At 30.0% G+C, this 20490-nt stretch overlaps 1 protein-coding gene and 1 long non-coding RNA gene across 6 annotated transcripts in view; one reads left to right on the forward strand and one right to left on the reverse strand.

The window, feature by feature from the left end:
* Window positions 1-20490, forward strand: part of LOC148235214 (uncharacterized) — a 54016-nt gene that overhangs the window by 24224 nt on the left and 9302 nt on the right. The window lies entirely within an intron of this gene.
* LOC148235216 (uncharacterized) overlaps window positions 1-20490 on the reverse strand; it is a 39173-nt gene that overhangs the window by 1970 nt on the left and 16713 nt on the right. For 3 of the 5 annotated variants that reach the window (XM_088186712.1, XM_088186715.1, XM_088186713.1), the window contains exons 3-17: window positions 6678-6773; window positions 6496-6599; window positions 6281-6430; window positions 5921-6050; window positions 5601-5836; window positions 5322-5514; window positions 4455-4584; window positions 4267-4379; window positions 3522-3542; window positions 3116-3361; window positions 2577-2787; window positions 2419-2506; window positions 1895-2107; window positions 1769-1823; window positions 1611-1708 (exon numbers count right to left, since the gene is read on the reverse strand). In XM_088186712.1, the coding sequence (XP_088042838.1) occupies window positions 1611-1708; window positions 1769-1823; window positions 1895-2107; window positions 2419-2506; window positions 2577-2787; window positions 3116-3361; window positions 3522-3542; window positions 4267-4379; window positions 4455-4584; window positions 5322-5514; window positions 5601-5836; window positions 5921-6050; window positions 6281-6430; window positions 6496-6599; window positions 6678-6773 (2084 nt within the window). The remainder of the gene's footprint in view (window positions 1-1610; window positions 1709-1768; window positions 1824-1894; window positions 2108-2418; window positions 2507-2576; window positions 2788-3115; window positions 3362-3521; window positions 3543-4266; window positions 4380-4454; window positions 4585-5321; window positions 5515-5600; window positions 5837-5920; window positions 6051-6280; window positions 6431-6495; window positions 6600-6677; window positions 6774-20490) is intronic. The other 2 variants (XM_088186716.1, XM_088186717.1) reach the window with 1 other exon arrangement.

Here is a 20490-nt window from a genome sequence, read left to right on the forward strand (position 1 = left end):
TAATAAGTAAAAATACCTTGTCGTCCGAATATATTGGTCCGAAAAAGACCTGGCAAACCCAAGATAAAAAAATAAATTATGTATTTTAAAAGAATACAAAAGCAGATCTTAAAGCTTAACAATAATACATGAAAATGATTGTGAATGAATGAAAGGATTATAATGTTTAGGTAATTAGTTATTCATAGATATATTCGCCTATTGACTTTAAATCGATGATTATAAATATTGTATTTATTTAATTTATATATTAGATGTTAACTATTTATTTTATTATTAAATTATATGATTTTACATTAGCAAAAAAATTGTGAATTACATGTGATTTTTTAAGTGTATAAAATAACCTAATTGGAGGCTTGGGAAAAATTGAAAATATACTCAAATGGAAATTTTGAGAAAAACATAAACATGTCCAATAAATGACGAGCTTTTTGGGATTACTTTTTAATCAATGTATTACAAATAAAAAATATAATTTACCCCTGGAGCTCATTAAAAATAATTGTCTAATGCCAATTCTGGCAATATTAGAAAAAAATTCTGATTTTGGCAACCAAAGGGTTTAACTAACATGTTTTTGTCATATATATTTTTTTCATTATCGATAATGACTTCAGCAGAAGAAGCAATGTTATATTTCATTAATTAGGTAAGACATTAATTTATCTACGTTGAAACTTATTTTGGCACAAAGATATCATAAAAATATTTACGGTTATGTCATGCATTCCCTTCCTAAAAATATCATAAGCTACATGTTTTTTAAATTTAAGATCGTTGTAACATTTTAGAATGATTTTTATAGGTAAATTCAGTTTTTTCCTCTATTTCCCAAGTATTTTTCCCTCACCTCCGAAATCCCATTATCTTTGAAACTCTAAATCTAATTTACTATATTGCTGCACTAGAAATATATCTATGGTTTAGAAAGTTGTGTTTGGATGTGAAGGTAAAGGAGTTGAAAGATAAATAAATATATAATATAAAACACGCACATAAAACATATTAATTAGTTTCATAAGGTTAGGTTTTAAAATATATTTGTTTACTACTCTCATATTAAAATTATAAAAATAAAACATCTAAATTTAAATAACTCATAAAAATATGTTTCATGAATAATGCATGAAAGCTAGAGCAATTTATTTTCTTAAGTAAATAAAGTAATTTAAATTACTAAGTTCTAAACAGTGTAATACTATTTTTTTGTGCAATTATTCTACATATAACTAGATAGGCTTAGCTGAATTATATATTAAAAATAGCTAAAATTTTACAATTCAGCTAAGCCTAATCTGCTTAAATTTAAGAATAATTTAATTATATCAATATTTTGATAAGGTAAAAAATAGCAAGAGAGTAATTTAAATTTTGAAGAAAAATTAGGATATGTGGTAACTGAAAAGTACCTAGAACCTAAACTTGAAGTTTATAATAGAGTAAGAAAGCGATAGCACCACTGAGCGAAGCGACAATTGCAATTTTAGCTCTTGGAGTTTTATGGGAGTAGATCCTAGATTCTTAAATAGTAAAAATATTACAGATCAAGGATGTACCCGTTCGTATACTATAAAAAATAAAATAAAAATCCTACAACTGATACTTACAATTCTATAGTATGTATAGTGGAATTTGGACAGTTATCTATGACCCTGATGTGGCAGTGTTTGTGACATTTCATCAGACAATCTCGGCACTCGTAGCCCTAAATTAAAAACAATTATATGAGTAACATGAAAATGTTGTTTAATTCCAATTTATTTACCTGCTTGCCGATCCTTCTTGCGATGTTCTTATTGCACACCTGGCAGACGAGAGTTCTACAAAATTGATAATATATCATGAAGTCGAAAGTAATAAGTTACTCTATTTAATAATCTTGTGTTTTTACCCAGAAAGATGTTTCGCTACAAACGTGTGGTCATTGAAGATGTGCAGTTTTACGCCTTTACGTCGCCACCGAGACCGTTGCGCTATCGATAAAGGCACCAAAAAGTGTTTTTTAACACCGTTGTCTGTTGTTTCTAAAACTAACGTTGATGATTCGTGAAGATATGTCCGTGTCGACGCGCCCGACACAGCTGACATTTCACTGATTGATGATCTGTAACATAAATAATTATTTATTAGAATGTGTGAGCTATAATTACTATCTTTTTTATGTATTTACTTAGCTAATATAGCTAATTTTTACACTGAACATACCTACATATAATACATAATATAAACAAACAGAAAATAAAAAAAGACTCAATATTATAATTTATTTCTAAATACACACCTTTGTACTTAATTCCCCTGGCCGTACTCGTTTTCTTGAACTTAACTATCCTTAAATTGTCTCTATTTCTAGTATTAAATCTATGTACATCTTATTAAAATAATTAAAATAATTTATCATAACTATATATCTACCTTCGAGATGCTCTGGATTCATCGCCAGACTGAGCCGGTGATCCAGGGGCTGAGGGTTTTCCCATAGACATTCTGGATGGTGAAGGCACTAATAAAAAAACATTTTTAATAATTAGTAATAATAATGTTTTAAGTATTACAATCTATTTTTTTTGTACCTGTGTTGTTTTGACGATCGGCGCTGACGCTCCTATAATTAAACTGATCTTCGCTTCCACTATCTTGTATATCTACGGATTTTGCTCTCGTTCGTGACCTACCGAGTCTTTTCTTTATTGTACCGAAGAAATCTTTGTGCTTCTTCTGTCGCGGCACCCTTTCCGGTGGTTGTCCATTTGTTTCTGCCGGCGCCATTGCGTGATCGCCAGGCTGTAAGAAATAAAATTATTCGTAAATCACAGTATCACTTTTCTATCGATCATTAAGTTACAAAACCCCATAAAAATCAAGTTCAATAGTTATATTGAATTTTTATCAACCTCTAAATCATCTGCAGATGAATTATTTTCAACAATTGTTTTTTTATAGAATCTACAGAATCATTTATAATCAAGTAGTACAATTAGATTTATTGCTTTGTAGTACTTGTTTTTTGTAGTATTATGTTTGGCAACTCAATGACTCTTTTTACTATACTTATTATCAACATATTAACAAAGGTATTTTGTTAGAAAATCTAAATAAAACATGCTCTTACCTCTTTCTGACTTAAATTACTATTCCCGTTCTGACTCTCGTATTTCTTTTCCTGCTCCTCTTTAACTTTATTCCCGTTAGCTTTATTTTCTGTCCCATTTTCGGACTCAACCGGTGACGCTCCATTACTGTTCTCGTTTTCTTTAATTTGTTCTAAACAATTGTCCTCATTGCGACCGTCGATTCCGTCCATTTCGGATTCTGTCTTTTCGACTTCTATAAAATTGCCAGATTCCGTCATTTCAACCTTTATACGGCAACGGTGTCACATCGTCAGTAATTAGTAATAATATTGCGATCCAAATATTACACCATGCAGCAATGATAATGGAGAAAATGATGCGATTAGAAAGATAAATCACTATAAATACAGTAACATGTTATTTCTACGTGTAAACCATAATTACCTTTAGTAGTTGCTTAGGCGTCTATATAGATCGATTTGTTCGAAAAACAAATGAAAAAAATACAATATTAGTTAATTAAAAAAACACACTGTTAATGAAAACTTGAACTAAATAAAACAATTATGTACATTGGCCGAGAAGTATAAACGCAGGCATTTTATTTTTTAGATCTAATTTATTTATTTACTGCAAATCTTTCGTTGCAAGATGACAGATGACATTAGACCAATATGTTACAACAGGGTATACACAATTAACAACTAATACTAAGACTCCAACTGAAATCAGTGACATAAACAACTATTACAGCGAACAATCAATAAATATCACTATGCTCGATTTTATCTTAATTATTCATCACGAAATTCATCTGTGAAATTAGTAAAATTTAAGAAAGCCTAATCACTAATTCTAGTCTCACACACGATAGAAATTGAAATTGAATAACACTAGGGTCTTTATGGGATTCGAACTCAGGTGTTTCAGACTAAGCACTGTAATATGATAACACTCCGTTTCAGTCCTCAGGCGAGTGGTATCGACCATTTAGGCTGATGTTATCTCTATGTAATCATTTTTGTATCTACATAATATTGTTTTATTAATCGTCTGAAGAAGTAGATGATTAAGAGAATATCGTTAAACCGTCACTTTTATACAGCTCGGCTAATATTAAAATTTTATTGGTATTTCAACCATTATAAATGTTAATTCAAAGTTACTAATAATTATATTGAGCACTCACCCTTTGAACACTGTGTATAATTAATGTAGATTTATTAGCTTGCATAGTTGGACTTCTTTCTAATTCTTTTAGAGCCGACTCTTTTATTTGTGCTGAACCATTCATAGTTACATCTAAAATATATTTAAAAAAAACATTAATTATGTTATTGAATTGGTATATTCATAATATATAAAATAATAAAATACCATTTTGTTTGTACATAGTCCTAGTCGTAGTCAAAGTTTGCCCGGTCGGAGATACGGTTTTGAGAGTTTCTTTGACTTTGAACGGACGACCCTCAGTCAACGGTATGTCTGCTCCTTCGATGAACAAGAACTGTAATTATAGAAATCGTTATAAAATAGTTAATACTGAAGAAAACTGGAAATTTATTTATAAAACAGCTTTATTATCTGACTATATTCCTAGCTATTTCGAATCTTTCAACACTTGCCGATAGACAGTGCTTTTTTGATTAATTATTTTCATCTGTTTGTACAAATACGTATTGTGGATGCTCCGATTGTGTCATTGTGATACAAAAATCGTTATTATCTTATTTAAAATCATAAATTTGTAGTAATATATAATTACGAATTCACTTTCGGTATTTTAAAAATTCACAATAAAACAATTAAGCCTAAAACTTTACATTAAATTATTAAAATATTAACAATGTATAATATTTGTTTAAAATCACGATGCTCAAATTTGACAGTTGCGAAGCGTCCATCTGCTGTTCAAACCCAAACCTAACCTAAATAAATATAATAGCGGTATAACGGTTAATTTGTTTAGGTTGGGTTTGGGTTTGGACAGCAAATGGACGTCTCGCAATTGTTAAATTTGAGCGTGGCGCCGTGATAATTAACAAGTACCATATTTTATCTTAACCAATTATCAAAAATGATTTTTATTTTTATGTCAAAACAAAAGTGTTGAAAAATAATTTTAGATATGATTTGAATTATCTCGACTTTGTGTCAAAAAAAGTACAAAATTATTGTTGTGTCGTGGTTATATAATTAACTAACTTCTAATGTATTTAATATTATTTTAGGAAAATTACTAACCTCAACAGTGAGTATTCCAGTAACGGGGTCGTCTTGTAAAGGCCTCGATTGCAAACTGATCAATTGTCTCTGAGATGGATTTATCAACAGTTCTTCAACGCCTACTATACCCAATCCTAAGAAAATAGGATGTGCGCTACTACCTTTGTCGTATATTTCAAATAGTAGTTCGGCTGTATGCGGAGATAGATCACTGTAAATAATTACATCATGAAAAACCTATGCATTATTGGGAAGTAATTTAGAGGTTTAAAAAGTTATCAACACTAATTTACTTACAATAGGAAATGTTCATCCCAGTAAGGACTGTTAGTGTCCTTTTTAATGCTCGTTTGGTATCTTTGCGCTGGTTCGTCCATCTCGACCACACAGTATGCATTTTTAGGCTCAGTTGAAGCGGCACCGCCTAATTTCTGAGCTGACACAACTTTAACCAACAGTCGTTTATCACCGGCCAACAGCTGCTCTTCTAAGTTTTGAGTCGGCGTGGACGTGTAAAGAGGATTCTGACTTCCCTATAATAAAGTCCTGGATTGCTTATTTATTATTTCTAAGACTTAACGACCGATTGGAGGTCTCGATCAAGGTTGAATGTTTACCATGGAATCATAATGCAACGGCAGCAGTCTGGACGGCGTTTCGGATAATCTCCTGAGCCGCGGACAAGTCGGATAATGAGCGAGAGTGAATTCTACTTGGGTGTTGCGTAAGGCACTCACAACAATATCACTGAAAAAGAGATTATGTAAAGCAGTTCATAAGTAAGAAGAACTTAATTATTATTATCATCATTTAATTTTAGTTTTTAAGTATCATTTAATTTTAATATTTTATGATTTTTTTTGTGTATTGTAATAATGCTATGTATTGTTTTCTGACCATCCTGACACATTGGGGTAACCTGTTGGGTTACTATGGTTTTAATTTAATTTAAATAAATAGATAAATTATAAGCTCACTTTATCATTTCTTGTAATTGTTGTTCGTCTGGATTGCTTCTTAATGGTCCAACGGCAGCTAGTCCTACTTTTACATCGGGCCATCCGTCACACTTGAACTCGCCAGTAAGTTTTTCAGTTATGCACAGAACTCGTAATCGAGCACGAAATCTAAAGTAAGGATAACATATTATAAATCTTTTTATTCGGGTAATTGATAAAATTCTTTTTCATACCTGTTAACATTGATTCTGTAGTGCAAAACTTCAACTTTCTCTTCCTTCTGCCTGAAAGCTTTCAATTGAAGAGCCGGAGTAGCTTCACAATCGCATGTAATCGTCTAAAATTATGATTATGGATGTATAACGTAGAATTTAAACTAAACTATTGCATTATATATGTGAGAATTGATACGTACAACATCGTCTTTCGAGTCGCATTCACAGAAAACGTTGGACAGCTTCGGTACTGGACTTTCGTGTAAAACTCTCACGAATTCTATACCGACACCATGCTGAAAAGAGAAATAATGTTTTTTTAATTATATTCATGAAGAAAAACATTACTAATATTAGTAATATCTATATATAAAGTATGCTTCATATAAATGGCGATATACACATAAATAATTAAATTGTAGCCTTATTGAGATGTATATTTTCAATGGAAGGTCAGCGTGTTTTCTTTTCAATATCTTAATGTCTATATTCAATAAGAGTTCTATTCTTTTATTATTAAATAATATGTTTATCACAAATTAACATATGTTTAATACTTGACTAATTTACTTTAAGATTTGGAATATAAATTGAGTTGATACTAATTATCTTGAATTAGATTATTTTTAATTGTGTTACAGATTTCATATCCTGAACCTGTATCTCATTCGTCCCGTAAGCTATGAAAGTGTACATCTTGTAAGATCTAGCTAAAATATGTAAAAAATCTAGGTTAAAAAAGAGCATGTATTATAATTGATACTATCAGATAATTAATTGATGTATTGTTAAAATAAATAAACGCGTTGTTTATTTATCAATCATTAGAGTTGTCAGAAGTTGAAAATTTTAAAAGAGAATTTTCCTTAAAAATATACATTAAATAATAGCGCAGCTACAAAATAAAAATATGAGGGGTAGAGGTCGTAAGCTAAAATTTTGGTTGCATAAATTGAAAGCTAAACAAAGGGCGTCAATGAAAATTTTAGTTGCGTGCTCAAAAAATGAAAAAGAGGGCATCTTCTCTTTAAAAGAGATACTCCAGCAGCACTGAATGTAAACAAGAAAAAAATCTACTATATATTTAAGTTAAATTTAAACACAAATTTGCACGTTGTTCAGTAAAAATCTTGTTTATGTAATTCAATATTAATTTTATTTAAATTAAAAAATGGCAATAAATTTATGAAAAATTGTTTTTATTATGAAAACATTTAACAACGAAATACTATGATTTTTAAAAATATTTATCCATGACCCAAATTTTAAGTTTTAATTTATGTATTCAATTTTAAAATAATGTATATTTTATTTAAATTGCATGAATATGTATTGTATATTGTTTTACTGTCCGACAATTTAAACAATTTCTCACCGTCTCTTGCCTCAAAGATAATATAACTCAATTCAAATGTAAAATTTCAGAATTTAGTCAAGGACGCCATTTCAACATTTTCCGGGGAGGGAGGGAGGGAAGCAAAAGCCGGCCAGTCAGTTTTTTTATTATTTAGATTTTATTAAAATTCATAATATTTCATTAAATGACATGGTTAATTTTATGGGGGAGAAACCCCCCCATCCCTGTTTAGAATCCACGCCAAAAGCAATAAAATCGTGCCGTCGCCGTTCATATTAATATTTTTATAACAATATTATAACACCTATGTATGTAAGTAGTGAACCACCAGACTGAAATCAAAGTCTGTAAATCAGTGTACATATAATTTATTAATTATATAACAGCTTACAACCAACATATGTCACTACGCACGGCATAGTTCGATTTAATTTATAATTATTTATCACGATATTCATCCGTGAGATTGGATAAATCTAGGAAAACCTAATCCGTGACTATTGCAATTATACAATAATCACTAATTCCGATCTCCAAGACACATTAAAAAACACTAGAGTTGGTCATGGAATTCGAACCTAGGTCTTTCAGATATTAGTCACCGACCTATACCATTGGTCTATCGTACATTCACTATGTGACCTTTATATATGTCAAGCTTACTTTATTGTGTTATAATATTTTTCTTTTTCTAAAAGATATTTACAATAACTGAAAAATGCGTAGTGTAGTTGCAACGAAACTAAATGTTTTAAAAAAGGAAATCCCTGTGTTATCAACATCTAATCAGCAAGGACTACTCTGTAAGTCTGGAATAATCATCTGAACAACCAACAAATTCACAACATTAGAACTCATTACACGGTGCGAAAACTGAGTGTGAAGAGCTATAAATCCGCCGGAAAGCCTAACTGCTACTGCCATATATTTAACGTAACTGGCAATAAAACTCCGATACGTCAACATGTCAGCGGTATTGCACAATGGATCAAAACATCACCGCCTTGACATTGTTACAAACAATGGCCGGAAAACGATTCAAACGAAATCGAGTGAGCCATTGCATTGACCTTAGGGGGAGGATCGCAGCAGTGGCGCACACTGCGGCAAATAACGACAATTCAGCCAAGAAATATCCTCTGGCCAAGAATCTATTTTGGCAACATTTCGATTCGTTCGATCGATTGCTGTGTGTGAACTCAGTCACATCATATAGTGACCCTGGTCTGCGGATGGGGCTAACCTCGCTCCTCATAAAACGTGCGCCCTGGACTTATGCCAAAAAGTCTGATGACTTAAGCGGCCAAACAGCTGTTAATGACGCGCTTTATACTACATTTTAGAAAGTAAAATGAAAATTATATCGTCCAAAGATGTGGGGGATGATGACGCGAATTGAGTCATTGGATATAAATCCAAACTGATCTTGAAAATAAAATGACGATGTACCAGTGAGGTCATTGTACAAAAAGAATGTCTGTCCGAACTGATGTCATCTTGCAATGAAGGTGACGTGCGTATCGAAGGCACGTACAAGTGCAATTGGATACAGATTTTCTATAATAATCGCCTGTCCGTATTTTACCTCAAAACTCGAGATCGATTTAGCTGTTATTTATAAGTTATATATACATTAAAAAATAGTTTCTTGTCACTAAAATGTATTTTTACCAAAATAAATACAAACTTTTTGTATATTCGATTTAATATATGCACTATATAGAATGTAAGATTACGATGAGATCATTATGTAAAAAAAGAGTAATTCCGTATCAAATAACGAATCTGATGTCATTCCTATCGTCATTGAATATAATAAGGTGCTAAGTCCGTTTATGTCAGTCAATTAATATATGTGCAATCTTTGATAAGTAAATTTATTTTCTTTTTAAGACACTTAAGCAACCAGTTTTGTGTTTTACAGACTTTTATTATTTACTATAATATTATAGTATAAACAGCTTAATTTGAACTTTCTTGGCCAAAATTATAAACAATATCTCATAATAAGACACAACAGGCTAAACTTCCATATATAATAAGCTATCGGACAATTTACTATTTACATTACAAAAATATATATAAATATAAGATTAGTAAATGCTTGCATATACTTAAACTTATATAATCTAATCGGCAAATTGATTTTTTTAATCCACTTAATTCATATAGTAATTGGATGTTATATTTTTTTGATAATTATGTACCGGTGGATAAAATTTCTACAACCTTGTATTCTGATTGTTTCGTTGAATGCCTTTTATTAAATTTATATGGATTATATGATTACATAGTTAGGTGCTGTCATGTAACAGCGTTACGTTAAAAAACGTTTGTGAAACCTTGGAGGTTCTTAAAAGCTCGTTTTTAATCCCATTACGGACATGTGTTTTAAATTGAAAATAAAACTATTATTCACCAGTTATAAAACGGAAGCTTTTATCGTTGTGTTATTTTGTAACAATGTTCACAGAGTGACACTAATTGCCATTTGGTTCTAAAATAAACATGGCTGAAAAATTATTTATAAAATCTGTTGTTTGGGTGATTTAATATTCAATAATAAACAATACTATACAACGAAACTATTGTATATATATAAAAATGTTACAGTGAATATATATTTTTTATTGAAGGTATGTTTCAGTGAAATCATATCTGAATACATTTTTACCGGTAGATACATATTTATATTAGCAAAAATATAATTTATCTCTAAATTTGATTGTTAAACCCAAATTTTCCATTTGCTGTTTAAATCCAAACATAACCTAACCTAATAAAAGTTCAAAAACTCTAGTTTATTTCAGAATTCTTAGACTTTTTTGTATCAGTACGTTTTCAATTTAGCAAATTTATTTGACTCATTTTTTACATTATATTCGGCTTTTATGGATTTTGTTTTATATCAATTCTTCATTCGATTCTCACTCATTGTAAGTCCTAATATGAACGTTTCTACTGCGCCGGCGACGGCACGAATTCATTGCTTTTTACGTGAATTCTAAACAGGGAACTCTAGAATTTGGTCATAAAATGTAAATATTAAAAAATGACCAACTTTTATCACCCCTGGATAAATCTGAAATGACGTCCCTGGACCACAATGGTTTTGATTATAAAAGGCTCCCGGGCGGCATATTCTTGCTTCATCAATGGGGATGTACATTGAATATTTATATATGCTGAGTTTAACAGTAGGGTCGTTGGTCTAAATAAGCATTATCTGAAGAAATGTATAAGATTCGAAGACTCAACTTGGGCCATATCGGATTAGAGATCTGAGCTTTTTTTGATACTTTTTATTTTATTGCACTGAAGAATGACAGTTCTTCATGGTGTATTATAAAAAAGGCTTGCTATTAAACGATAATCGATTACGGCGTTAACTATCGTTTAAGTTAAATCAAGATATTAGTAGTAGCTGATAACACAATATGATCTTTTGAATTGTAGTTTATTTTTCACACTGTGCCTTAGCTAGATTTTATGATAAAACATTAAGTGTAGTTGTTTATATTCTATACCAGAATCGACAATGAACTTAAAGACTTTTCGTACCAAAGCAAGAGCAATTATTTACTGCGCTAACAAACCGCATAATCCAAAGATAACTGCTTCCGTCCGACTTCTTATCGCCTCAGTTCAGATAACGAAAGTAACTTATTTCACTTCAATTCTGACAAAATTTACAAAGCCCACCTCTTGACCTTCAATCTTTAAATTTAGAATTCAGAGTCTGGTTCGTCTCGCACGAGCGGCGATGCAAATTGCATCCGATGGACCAAGAAAAATACTACCAAAACTTTTTGGGAGCGGAGTCTATGGACCGAGACCGTTTTCAGATCATCGACTACCGTTATCGTCTTGTACTAGTATATCAAATAGGATGTGCGGTTGAACGAACTCCAAAATCGATAGGATATCCAGTAGTGGGGTGTGAATAATTAACGCGGTGGGGGAGAATGCGTCAGAAATTGCATAGAGCATGTAGAAAATGTGAAAATAGGGACTCCTTGTTTGTTAAATTCCAGGAAAATAGGGTGGTAGACTGATATCGATTCGGCGGTGAAATGCGTTTTGGAATACTGTTTTTTTGTTCAAGAAAAGTGAGATTGTATAATCTATAGGGTGTTTTATAATCGTTCGCCTGGAAAACTCTTCACTATATTTTGAAAGAGTTTTTGTTAATACATATGTATCGTGGCATTAAAGACCCCAAGGCAGGAATATGTTTACTGTCATTTTATATCAAAAATGAGTGAAGTTCTGTGGGACATTTCATATTTGACTAAAGACGTTTATAAATTTACACATAAATAATGTGTTTTAGTAACCATGCATCTTATCTAATAAAAAATAACAATTTTATTAACTATGTTTTTGTTAAAATAAAAAAAACATACACATATAAATCATTTGTGACTCTAACGCCAACATTTTTTTATAATTTATAAGATAAACTACAACTTATTATGTCTTTTTTAATAAAGTTATTTTATTATAGATATTACTTGCAAGCAATCAAAATATTTCATTGCACTGCATCTAAGACATTAATCAATTCTTACTACGAAACAAATACATAAGCAGGAAGGCAGTTGTTTATATTATAGATATACTACATATATATTAAATTTAATTGACAGATGATTTTTATTTTTAGACGACTCATATACGAAACATGTGATACGCAATTAATGTTAAAATCCAATTTATTAAATGTGATACGCAATTAATGTTAAAATCTAATTTATTAAATGTTATTTTGTTAATTAATGCACAGCCTACACGAAAACATTTAATGTATATTATTATAATACATGTGTATATATTATTTGCGGTATTTCATCTTTATAATACAATTTGTTTAAATATTTAAATATACTTATATATACACTTAAAAGCCAGCGACTCACCGATACGTCATTCGTTAATTATTATTTTTTACAAATTATTTTTTTAAAACAAGTTAACAAATTATTTCGAAATTATATTTTTTTTAATTATTGCAGATTATTGTACTAGCTTCATTTATCAATAAACATAGTATTTTATATTTATTTTTAGAAAGAGATACTGACCCGTGAAAAGAAATAAAAAATGACTCACTAAAAAGTCGCTGGCATGTAAAGGGTTAAAAGTGTGATTCCTATTTAACAAATTTATATATTTTTATCTCAGAGAAATAGTGACACACTTGATGTTAAAACGATATAAAAATGTATATTTTTTGTCAAAAAATAACTGTAGACTATAATCACTACAATACTAAAATATAACCACTACAATAACAAAAATATTTTTTGTAACGATCTTGATACTATTAAGTTTACTTTTGTTACTTATACTTATAAAAATTGAAAAAAAAATGTTGAAAATAACATTTAGCCGATTTTTTTTTAAATAAAATAATCAATATCTAAAACACGAGACCTAATTTTCTTATTACAAAAATCGAATCCCAGGATTGCAGACGATTTACTATACATATTAATCCTAGGATTAGTAAACATAATTCAAATTTTTTTAAATTAATTATTTAATTATTTTTTAATTTATTATTAATATTAATTTTATGTAAAGAATCTCATTTACAATTTTTAAATGTTTGATACACCTCCACTTGTCACGTGCGGGATATCCGGATGCTCACATGTACTAAATAAGCCTTTAACCCTTTCACCGCGACTGATATTTTAGCGCGCTATTTCAAAATTTGCTAATATGTGGTGAGCATAAGTAATTTAAATATTATTTCAATACTAAAAGTGTTTTTCAACCATATATTATACAAAAAAAATATTACAAGGCGTAAAGGTTATGACACCTTTAGGTGCCCAATACATACTGGCGATTTTCTTGATAACTTCTATATGTGTCATTCGCGGTCAAAGTGTTAATGGTGCAATTATAACAATGCCTGAGATATGAAATTTATATTTAAAAATAGTTTAGATTATGGGAAATATTAATTAAGAAAATGAGAGCTCAATAATGATAAAAAACTAAGTTTCGATTTACTTTCTTAAAATTGTAATATTTTACCATTTTTTTAAATTTTTGAATATCTGCCATTTTAAAATACTATGGCGGATCAGGTTGGCTAAAAATCTAAGCCGAGATATGCATGTTTAAGGTTAATTTGTCAGAAGTGTTCTGAAAACTACGACATTTAACATGGTCAAAAAATCGTTATATTACACATACTACATGATCCAAAAAAATAATTTTATTTCAATTTCTATTAAATTGCTTTTTTTACTGCCATTTTTAAACAAGATTTATATATTATTTTTATAAAAGTTTTATGGAAATCTGATTTAAAAATCGTTATATTCCAAATTGATAACAATTAATAATTAAAAAAAAATAAAAATAGGGTCTATTAGTAATGGTTGTAGAAACTGTATTGATTTTTTTATTGCGCCATCTGCAATATGTAATATTTATTTTTATAGAAATCTAACAGAAAACTATACATAAAAAAATATTTATTTAATATTATGAACACAATAAAATTTAGTTTATACCATTGTATGGTAATAATGGCGATTATTTATAAACTACGTTAAGTTTTTAACTGAATAGTTTTTCTTCAAACTTAAACACAATTAGTTACAAGTACAACATACTAATCTTAACTTCCTCAATTTAGGAACATATAGATACGTATATAATGATAATTAAAAAAAACGCTTATAAATTAGTTTAATGATTTTAAACTATTAAATGGACTGATAACATAAACTTGAGATGATTTTTCAATCATACCATATCTAATACGGAAACTGTGTCGAATCATGCCAAACCTCAATTAAGAATAAGAAACATAAAAGTTAAAGAGACACAAATTACCAAGTTTCACATGGAAGGTAATTTTCCATTTGAGTAATTTTTACATTATTGTATGGTACGTTGCGGTTATGCGTTCTCATGTTAAAAACACTTTTATTGAAAGAAGAGTTTCTTTTGACGGTGAAAATCTTTTGCAATCTGAGTCACGATTTTTTTTGAAAACCTTGAGCTTATGCGGTAATATAATATGACCCTGAAATTGACTGAATATATTTTATTTAAATTTTATCTCAGTATTTCGTTTGTATTCTAGTCACGAAAGATCGATAAGCGTTTATCTGGAACAAAACAAGAAAAAAACGCTTATCCATAAGGCAACGACCGCCATTTTTGGATCTCTTCCAAAAGAGAAGTTAGCCAAGCAAAAACAGCGTGAATAACCGAAAATGTTGGTAGATAATTGCACCATTAATTATTGTACTTAAAAAAAATATGTACGTAACCATCGAGGTACATCGGAGTGGTATAATTTGAGATAACTGTATTCCAACAACGCACCGTGAAATGACCATCAGATCCATCTCCGTAACGCCGTTTGGTAGATAGACTTATGTTTTGTAGTATATACTGTCTGATGGGAGTATTTGAAACGGACGATTAACCGAAGATCTTATGCAGTTTCACGAATCGGTTCCATTGCTTCTATTATAATTGAGATGGGGGAGAATCTGATTATTCTATGATAGATGATGATTCCATTAAGAAGATTACGAGTAAGTTAGAACTATCCCGAAATGAAGTCGACTCAGCAGCAAAGTTTAACAGCACTAAGAATAATAAGTTTTGTTCAGAAACTTTCAATAATAATTTAAGATAATATATGATGTTTTAAAATGAGACGACTAGAAATAATATGATTTTAAAAAATATGTCAATCTCAATTTTCAACAAAAATGCCTCCTCAAGAGCCAAAACTCAAAATAGATGATGCAATCATATCACTTTTGAAGTATAATTGGCAACCTTTTCAGGTTTATATACTGTAATTTACTCAAAGAGCAAGTTACTTTTATGATATAATATTAAAAATATAACATATCTATGTATGTATATCATATTTAAATTTAGAGAAAATGTTTAGAGTCTAATTTAACCAATTTTAAGAATATTTTTGCATACATGTCATTTTAACTAACGAAAATATAGAGGTTCGATTTTGGGCAAAAAATATTAAACTATGACAGTTAATTTCTGTACAATACATAGCTTTACTATGTATTTTTTTTCGCTATAAAAGAAAATTGTTCATCGACTAGTCGTAAGCCGATCGTTGCTGTCAAGTGTTTAAGAAGATTACCACCAAAGAGCTTATGTGGCAGAGAAGTTTGTTTAACGAGGCATAAGCGCGACATTAGGATGAAAATCATCTCGCGTTCGAGACAGTGCTGCTAAAATAGCGCTTTACAATAACTTGCTATGGGTTATATGCCACATATCCTCAAACTGATAATTACCTTTATAAAAAAAAATCGTGCTTGGTGTACTTGCTGACTTACCAAGCATGTTTGTATATAGTATATTTGCTTAAGAAAAAAGTATGCAATAAATCTCTACAGCGTCGAAAGAATTGGAATAGAACACCCAAATTATCTAGAGTGGGATTTAATAAAACACAAATACTTACTGTTTCGACTGGTCTCTATTAATTTTATGATAACAGCTGTTTTACTTCAAGATGTCGAGTGCGTGACGAGCTAACAAGGCGCATTTAATGTAATGAAATCAAATAATAGTAAGACACAAAATAGCCATTTCGTGTTAGGTTACTAATATATTTTAATACAATTGCCAAAACTGAAGCAACGCTAGCAACGCCGAGGAGGAGCGGCAACTCACCGTGTGCTAGAGCGGTAACTACAAGAGCTTCGGGTTAACGTCTATGTCTCGTCTCCTAATCGACTTAACTAATACTAAACTGTGTAGGGCCAATATAGTTGGAGAAACTGGAGCTACGCTGGCAACAATGAGGCGGATCGGCAGTGGAGGGACTGGGTCATTTGGCGCGTTTCCCCGGTGGGTACGAAATTAAAAACATAACATTGTACCATGTAATAATTTAACCAGAAAATAAAAATGCAGTGCCTAAAATGTATCTTTGCAAACGCTATAACTACTATGTATTATACAAGTCACAGAAAAATGTGCTTGTACTGTGTATTTTATAGAGGCAATTTATTTTTTCATTAGCGAATTAATTCGCATAATTTACAGCATTGAATTATTTCCACGGTTAACAATATTTCAAAGAGAATCGAATGAACAGGATAAGGAAAAGCATAATTTTATATCCTTTGCGATTCGCAATGTGACAACTTGAAAGGACGGATTAAGCCCAGGCATTTTCATGAAAATCGGCCACCTACGCATAAAACATTGTAATGTTGAAAAATCTAATTTATTTACTATAACCCCCTCAAACCTAAATTTTTTTTTTCATGGAAAAATCTTTTTGTTAAATTATTTTATTAAGTACATTAAAGAGGCATGAAAAATATTATTTTTTCTTAGAATTTTTTTTATTTAGTACATTAAAAGGGCATGAAAAATATTTTTTTGTATTTTGAAATAATTTGGGGTATTTAAAAATAATATGGTGTATACTGCGATGTACAAAAGGTCCCAGTAAAAAAAAATCAAAAATGGCTTCAAAAACAAGCAATAAATTATTGTACATTGCAATGTGCAAGGAGGTTAAAGCACATTTTTTGGGTATTTAATTGTTTTGTTTAATTAAATTAATGTAAATTCTTATAAAGCGCAAATGCGACGAATGTATTTCGGCTCATAATGGTCTTTGGCCTAAGCTTTTCGGGGCCCCGATTTTTTTACGTGCCGAAAGGGCTCTACAAATATCTTTGCTATGTATAAATTATGAATGCATTCTTTGAATCACCAAATACATGTAACAATTCCGTGACAAACTAAATAAAAAGTACCAATGAAACTAATATTTAAGAACCACAGATTGACTAATATACCGGCGATAATATTGCATTCTGAATAAATAATAACCACTCATCAATAGTCACCATATGATTAGAATTTTGATAAAAAAAAACAAGTATTCAAATATTGACTTTACCCATTATTTGCCCACTTTAATTTATATATTTTTCATTTACGTATACAAATAAGACAAAATAACATATTTTTAAGCATAATAAAAATATTTAGTCAAGTATATAACACGGTAGCTATTATAGAAACGGTAAGTCAACTGAAACTACATATACATTTGTCATATCCACGTATTATATTTTATTGATATTAATTTAGACCGCAAATTAAAAACATTAAACTTCTATTTCTGAATACCTACTTATTACATTATTCGCATAGTTATAGTACAATATTACATAAAATCACGCACTAGACAAACTATTTTAGAAAAAAGAAACATTTTATTATCGAACGTTTTGTCTACAGTCGAACACAGAAGCTTGCTTTGAAAATAACGAGATCCAGATTTAGAACGAGTACCCGAGTTCCCGAGGATGTCTCGTGGGAAAGGTTAATTCTGGTGCACACACATCGAAACAAAAGGAACGCACCGCTCTTAATTGCCACGCTAAAAACTTTGGCTTGCATTCGATATGAAAAAATCGATTCGAATTGGCGCGCGGGATGCGCTGTTTTTTTCAGCGGATGTCTCTTAACAACAAAATTTTAGACCATGCCCACTAAATCGAAAAGGGGACATTAAAAAACTGCACGCTACAGTGTTATTAAATAACGATTAGGTAACTAAAAATATGCTAAAATAATATATCAAAGTGGTCACGCTTATTTGACATATTTTTTCGCGTGCGAAAAACGCTATCGTAATGAGTATTACGAATGCATATTATGTGTTATGCTTTTATGTTTACCTATTGTAAAAATAACGAAAACAATATAATATATTATACATCTATACAACAGGAAATGTTGCATCCACTTATATCATATTAATAGATATAATGAATTGCGCATTAAATACTTAAAGGAGGAAAAGAACAAAATTACATTTTGTTTTATTTATCTATATTACATATTTTTATAATCAATTGTGCGTAATAAATATTACATATTTTTATAATCAATTGTGCGTAATAAGTGTAGGGATAATATGGATATCAAACCATATTTATAAGGTATTATTTATCGTAAGTAGTGTATCATAGAAATATTTTTTATATAATTTAAACATCTATGGCCGATTTTGATTTAAAATGTCAAAAAATTATACATGTTTTATATCATTGATGAATTTTAAAATTAAAAACATTGAACAAGTTTTTGCAATAATTAATATGTTTATTATATTACAAACAATTGGGGGGGGGGTTTGTGTGAAGGGGAAGGGGGGGTAATAAAAACACGTCGAACATAAAATTTGACGATTCTTTTATAAGCACTGAATTATAAAGCACTTAAAATGACTTTATGAGCTATAGCGTGACAGTGCCACAATTATCGACACAATTTTAACAAAATTGAAAAAAAACCGAGGACGTTTAACGTTCATATTTTATGCGACAACTGTATAAAGATTATAGTTTTATGTTCGTGATTGTAATGACTATAATTATAACGATTCACATATAATAAACGTTGTTATGTTGGCAACCCTGCTTTTTCTTTGACGAGGAAAAAATCGTCACGAATGCTAATCTGCGGCCGTATCATTATTTATGTTTCTATAAAATTAATATTGAATGCGATAACAACGTTTTGCGACTTGCAACAGTGTTGTCACAAATTGTTTTGTACTGTGTACCATAAAAATGACGGTTTGTTATTCAATGATTAATCGACCGTAAGCGGCCGAAATGCGACCATGTACTTGTTGAACATCTGTTTGTTGATGAATAATTAAGCGATTCAAAACATGTACACATTTCGCAACTTTTATACAAAATTTAATGAATACGTTTGACATCTGTTTTTTATATTAGCAAGCAGTATTCAATTATAAAGTTAAGTGTATTTATAAATTTACCCCCACTGAAAATGGCCGAGGAAATAGTTGTCATGACTTGATTATTATATGTAAGAGAATTGTGTTTCTTGTTGTTGTAAACAAATAAGTCCGTTTAATTATATTTAATTTTAATGAGAGTAAATATTATCTTTAATGTTATCAATTTAGATTTAATCAACGCATAGATATAGATCACATTTGATCAAATAGTCAAGATTTTTGTCATAAAGATAATATTTGTATGTAAAATTATATGGTTATATTAAAATAAAGTGTCGTCGATTGTGTCTTAATATCGTCGATTTATTAAGTTTTATTTAGCTCAAAAAGGAATATTGCAGAATATTCTAAGGGGCATTTCTATGATTGATTATAATATGTTATAAAACTCATTCAAAGATGAGTTTTCGGTTGCACAATTTTTTTTCATAGAACCTTTTCCATTACTGGTGTACACTGAGTTTACATGTCAACTTATTATGTAAATATCCCTTGTAACATGTAGACTAAAATTACATATTCTAGGCATTCCTCTGCGATACAATTACATATTAAATTAGGTAAATACTATTTAGAAGTATCAAAGATTAATATTCTGTCCGATATAGTTTTAAAACAGATACAAAGTTTTCAACTTGTTTTTGTAAATAAATATTTGAAATCAGCGCACAACTTACATATAAATCTTTGTGAAAAAACATATGGTAAGAAGTGTATTCCATCGAAATAATGCAACAATGTCAAAAGTAACTGACTACAACAAAACAGGGTAATTCGTAAGTGTTAAAAATTTAAGAATTTAGTTCTAATAAAGTGAGAAAATCCTAGTCATCGT

This window comes from Plectrocnemia conspersa, unplaced genomic scaffold, assembly GCF_051122295.1.
Source record: "Plectrocnemia conspersa isolate PC_06_02 unplaced genomic scaffold, ASM5112229v1 ptg000005l, whole genome shotgun sequence".
NCBI classification, from domain to species: Eukaryota; Metazoa; Arthropoda; class Insecta; order Trichoptera; family Polycentropodidae; genus Plectrocnemia; species Plectrocnemia conspersa.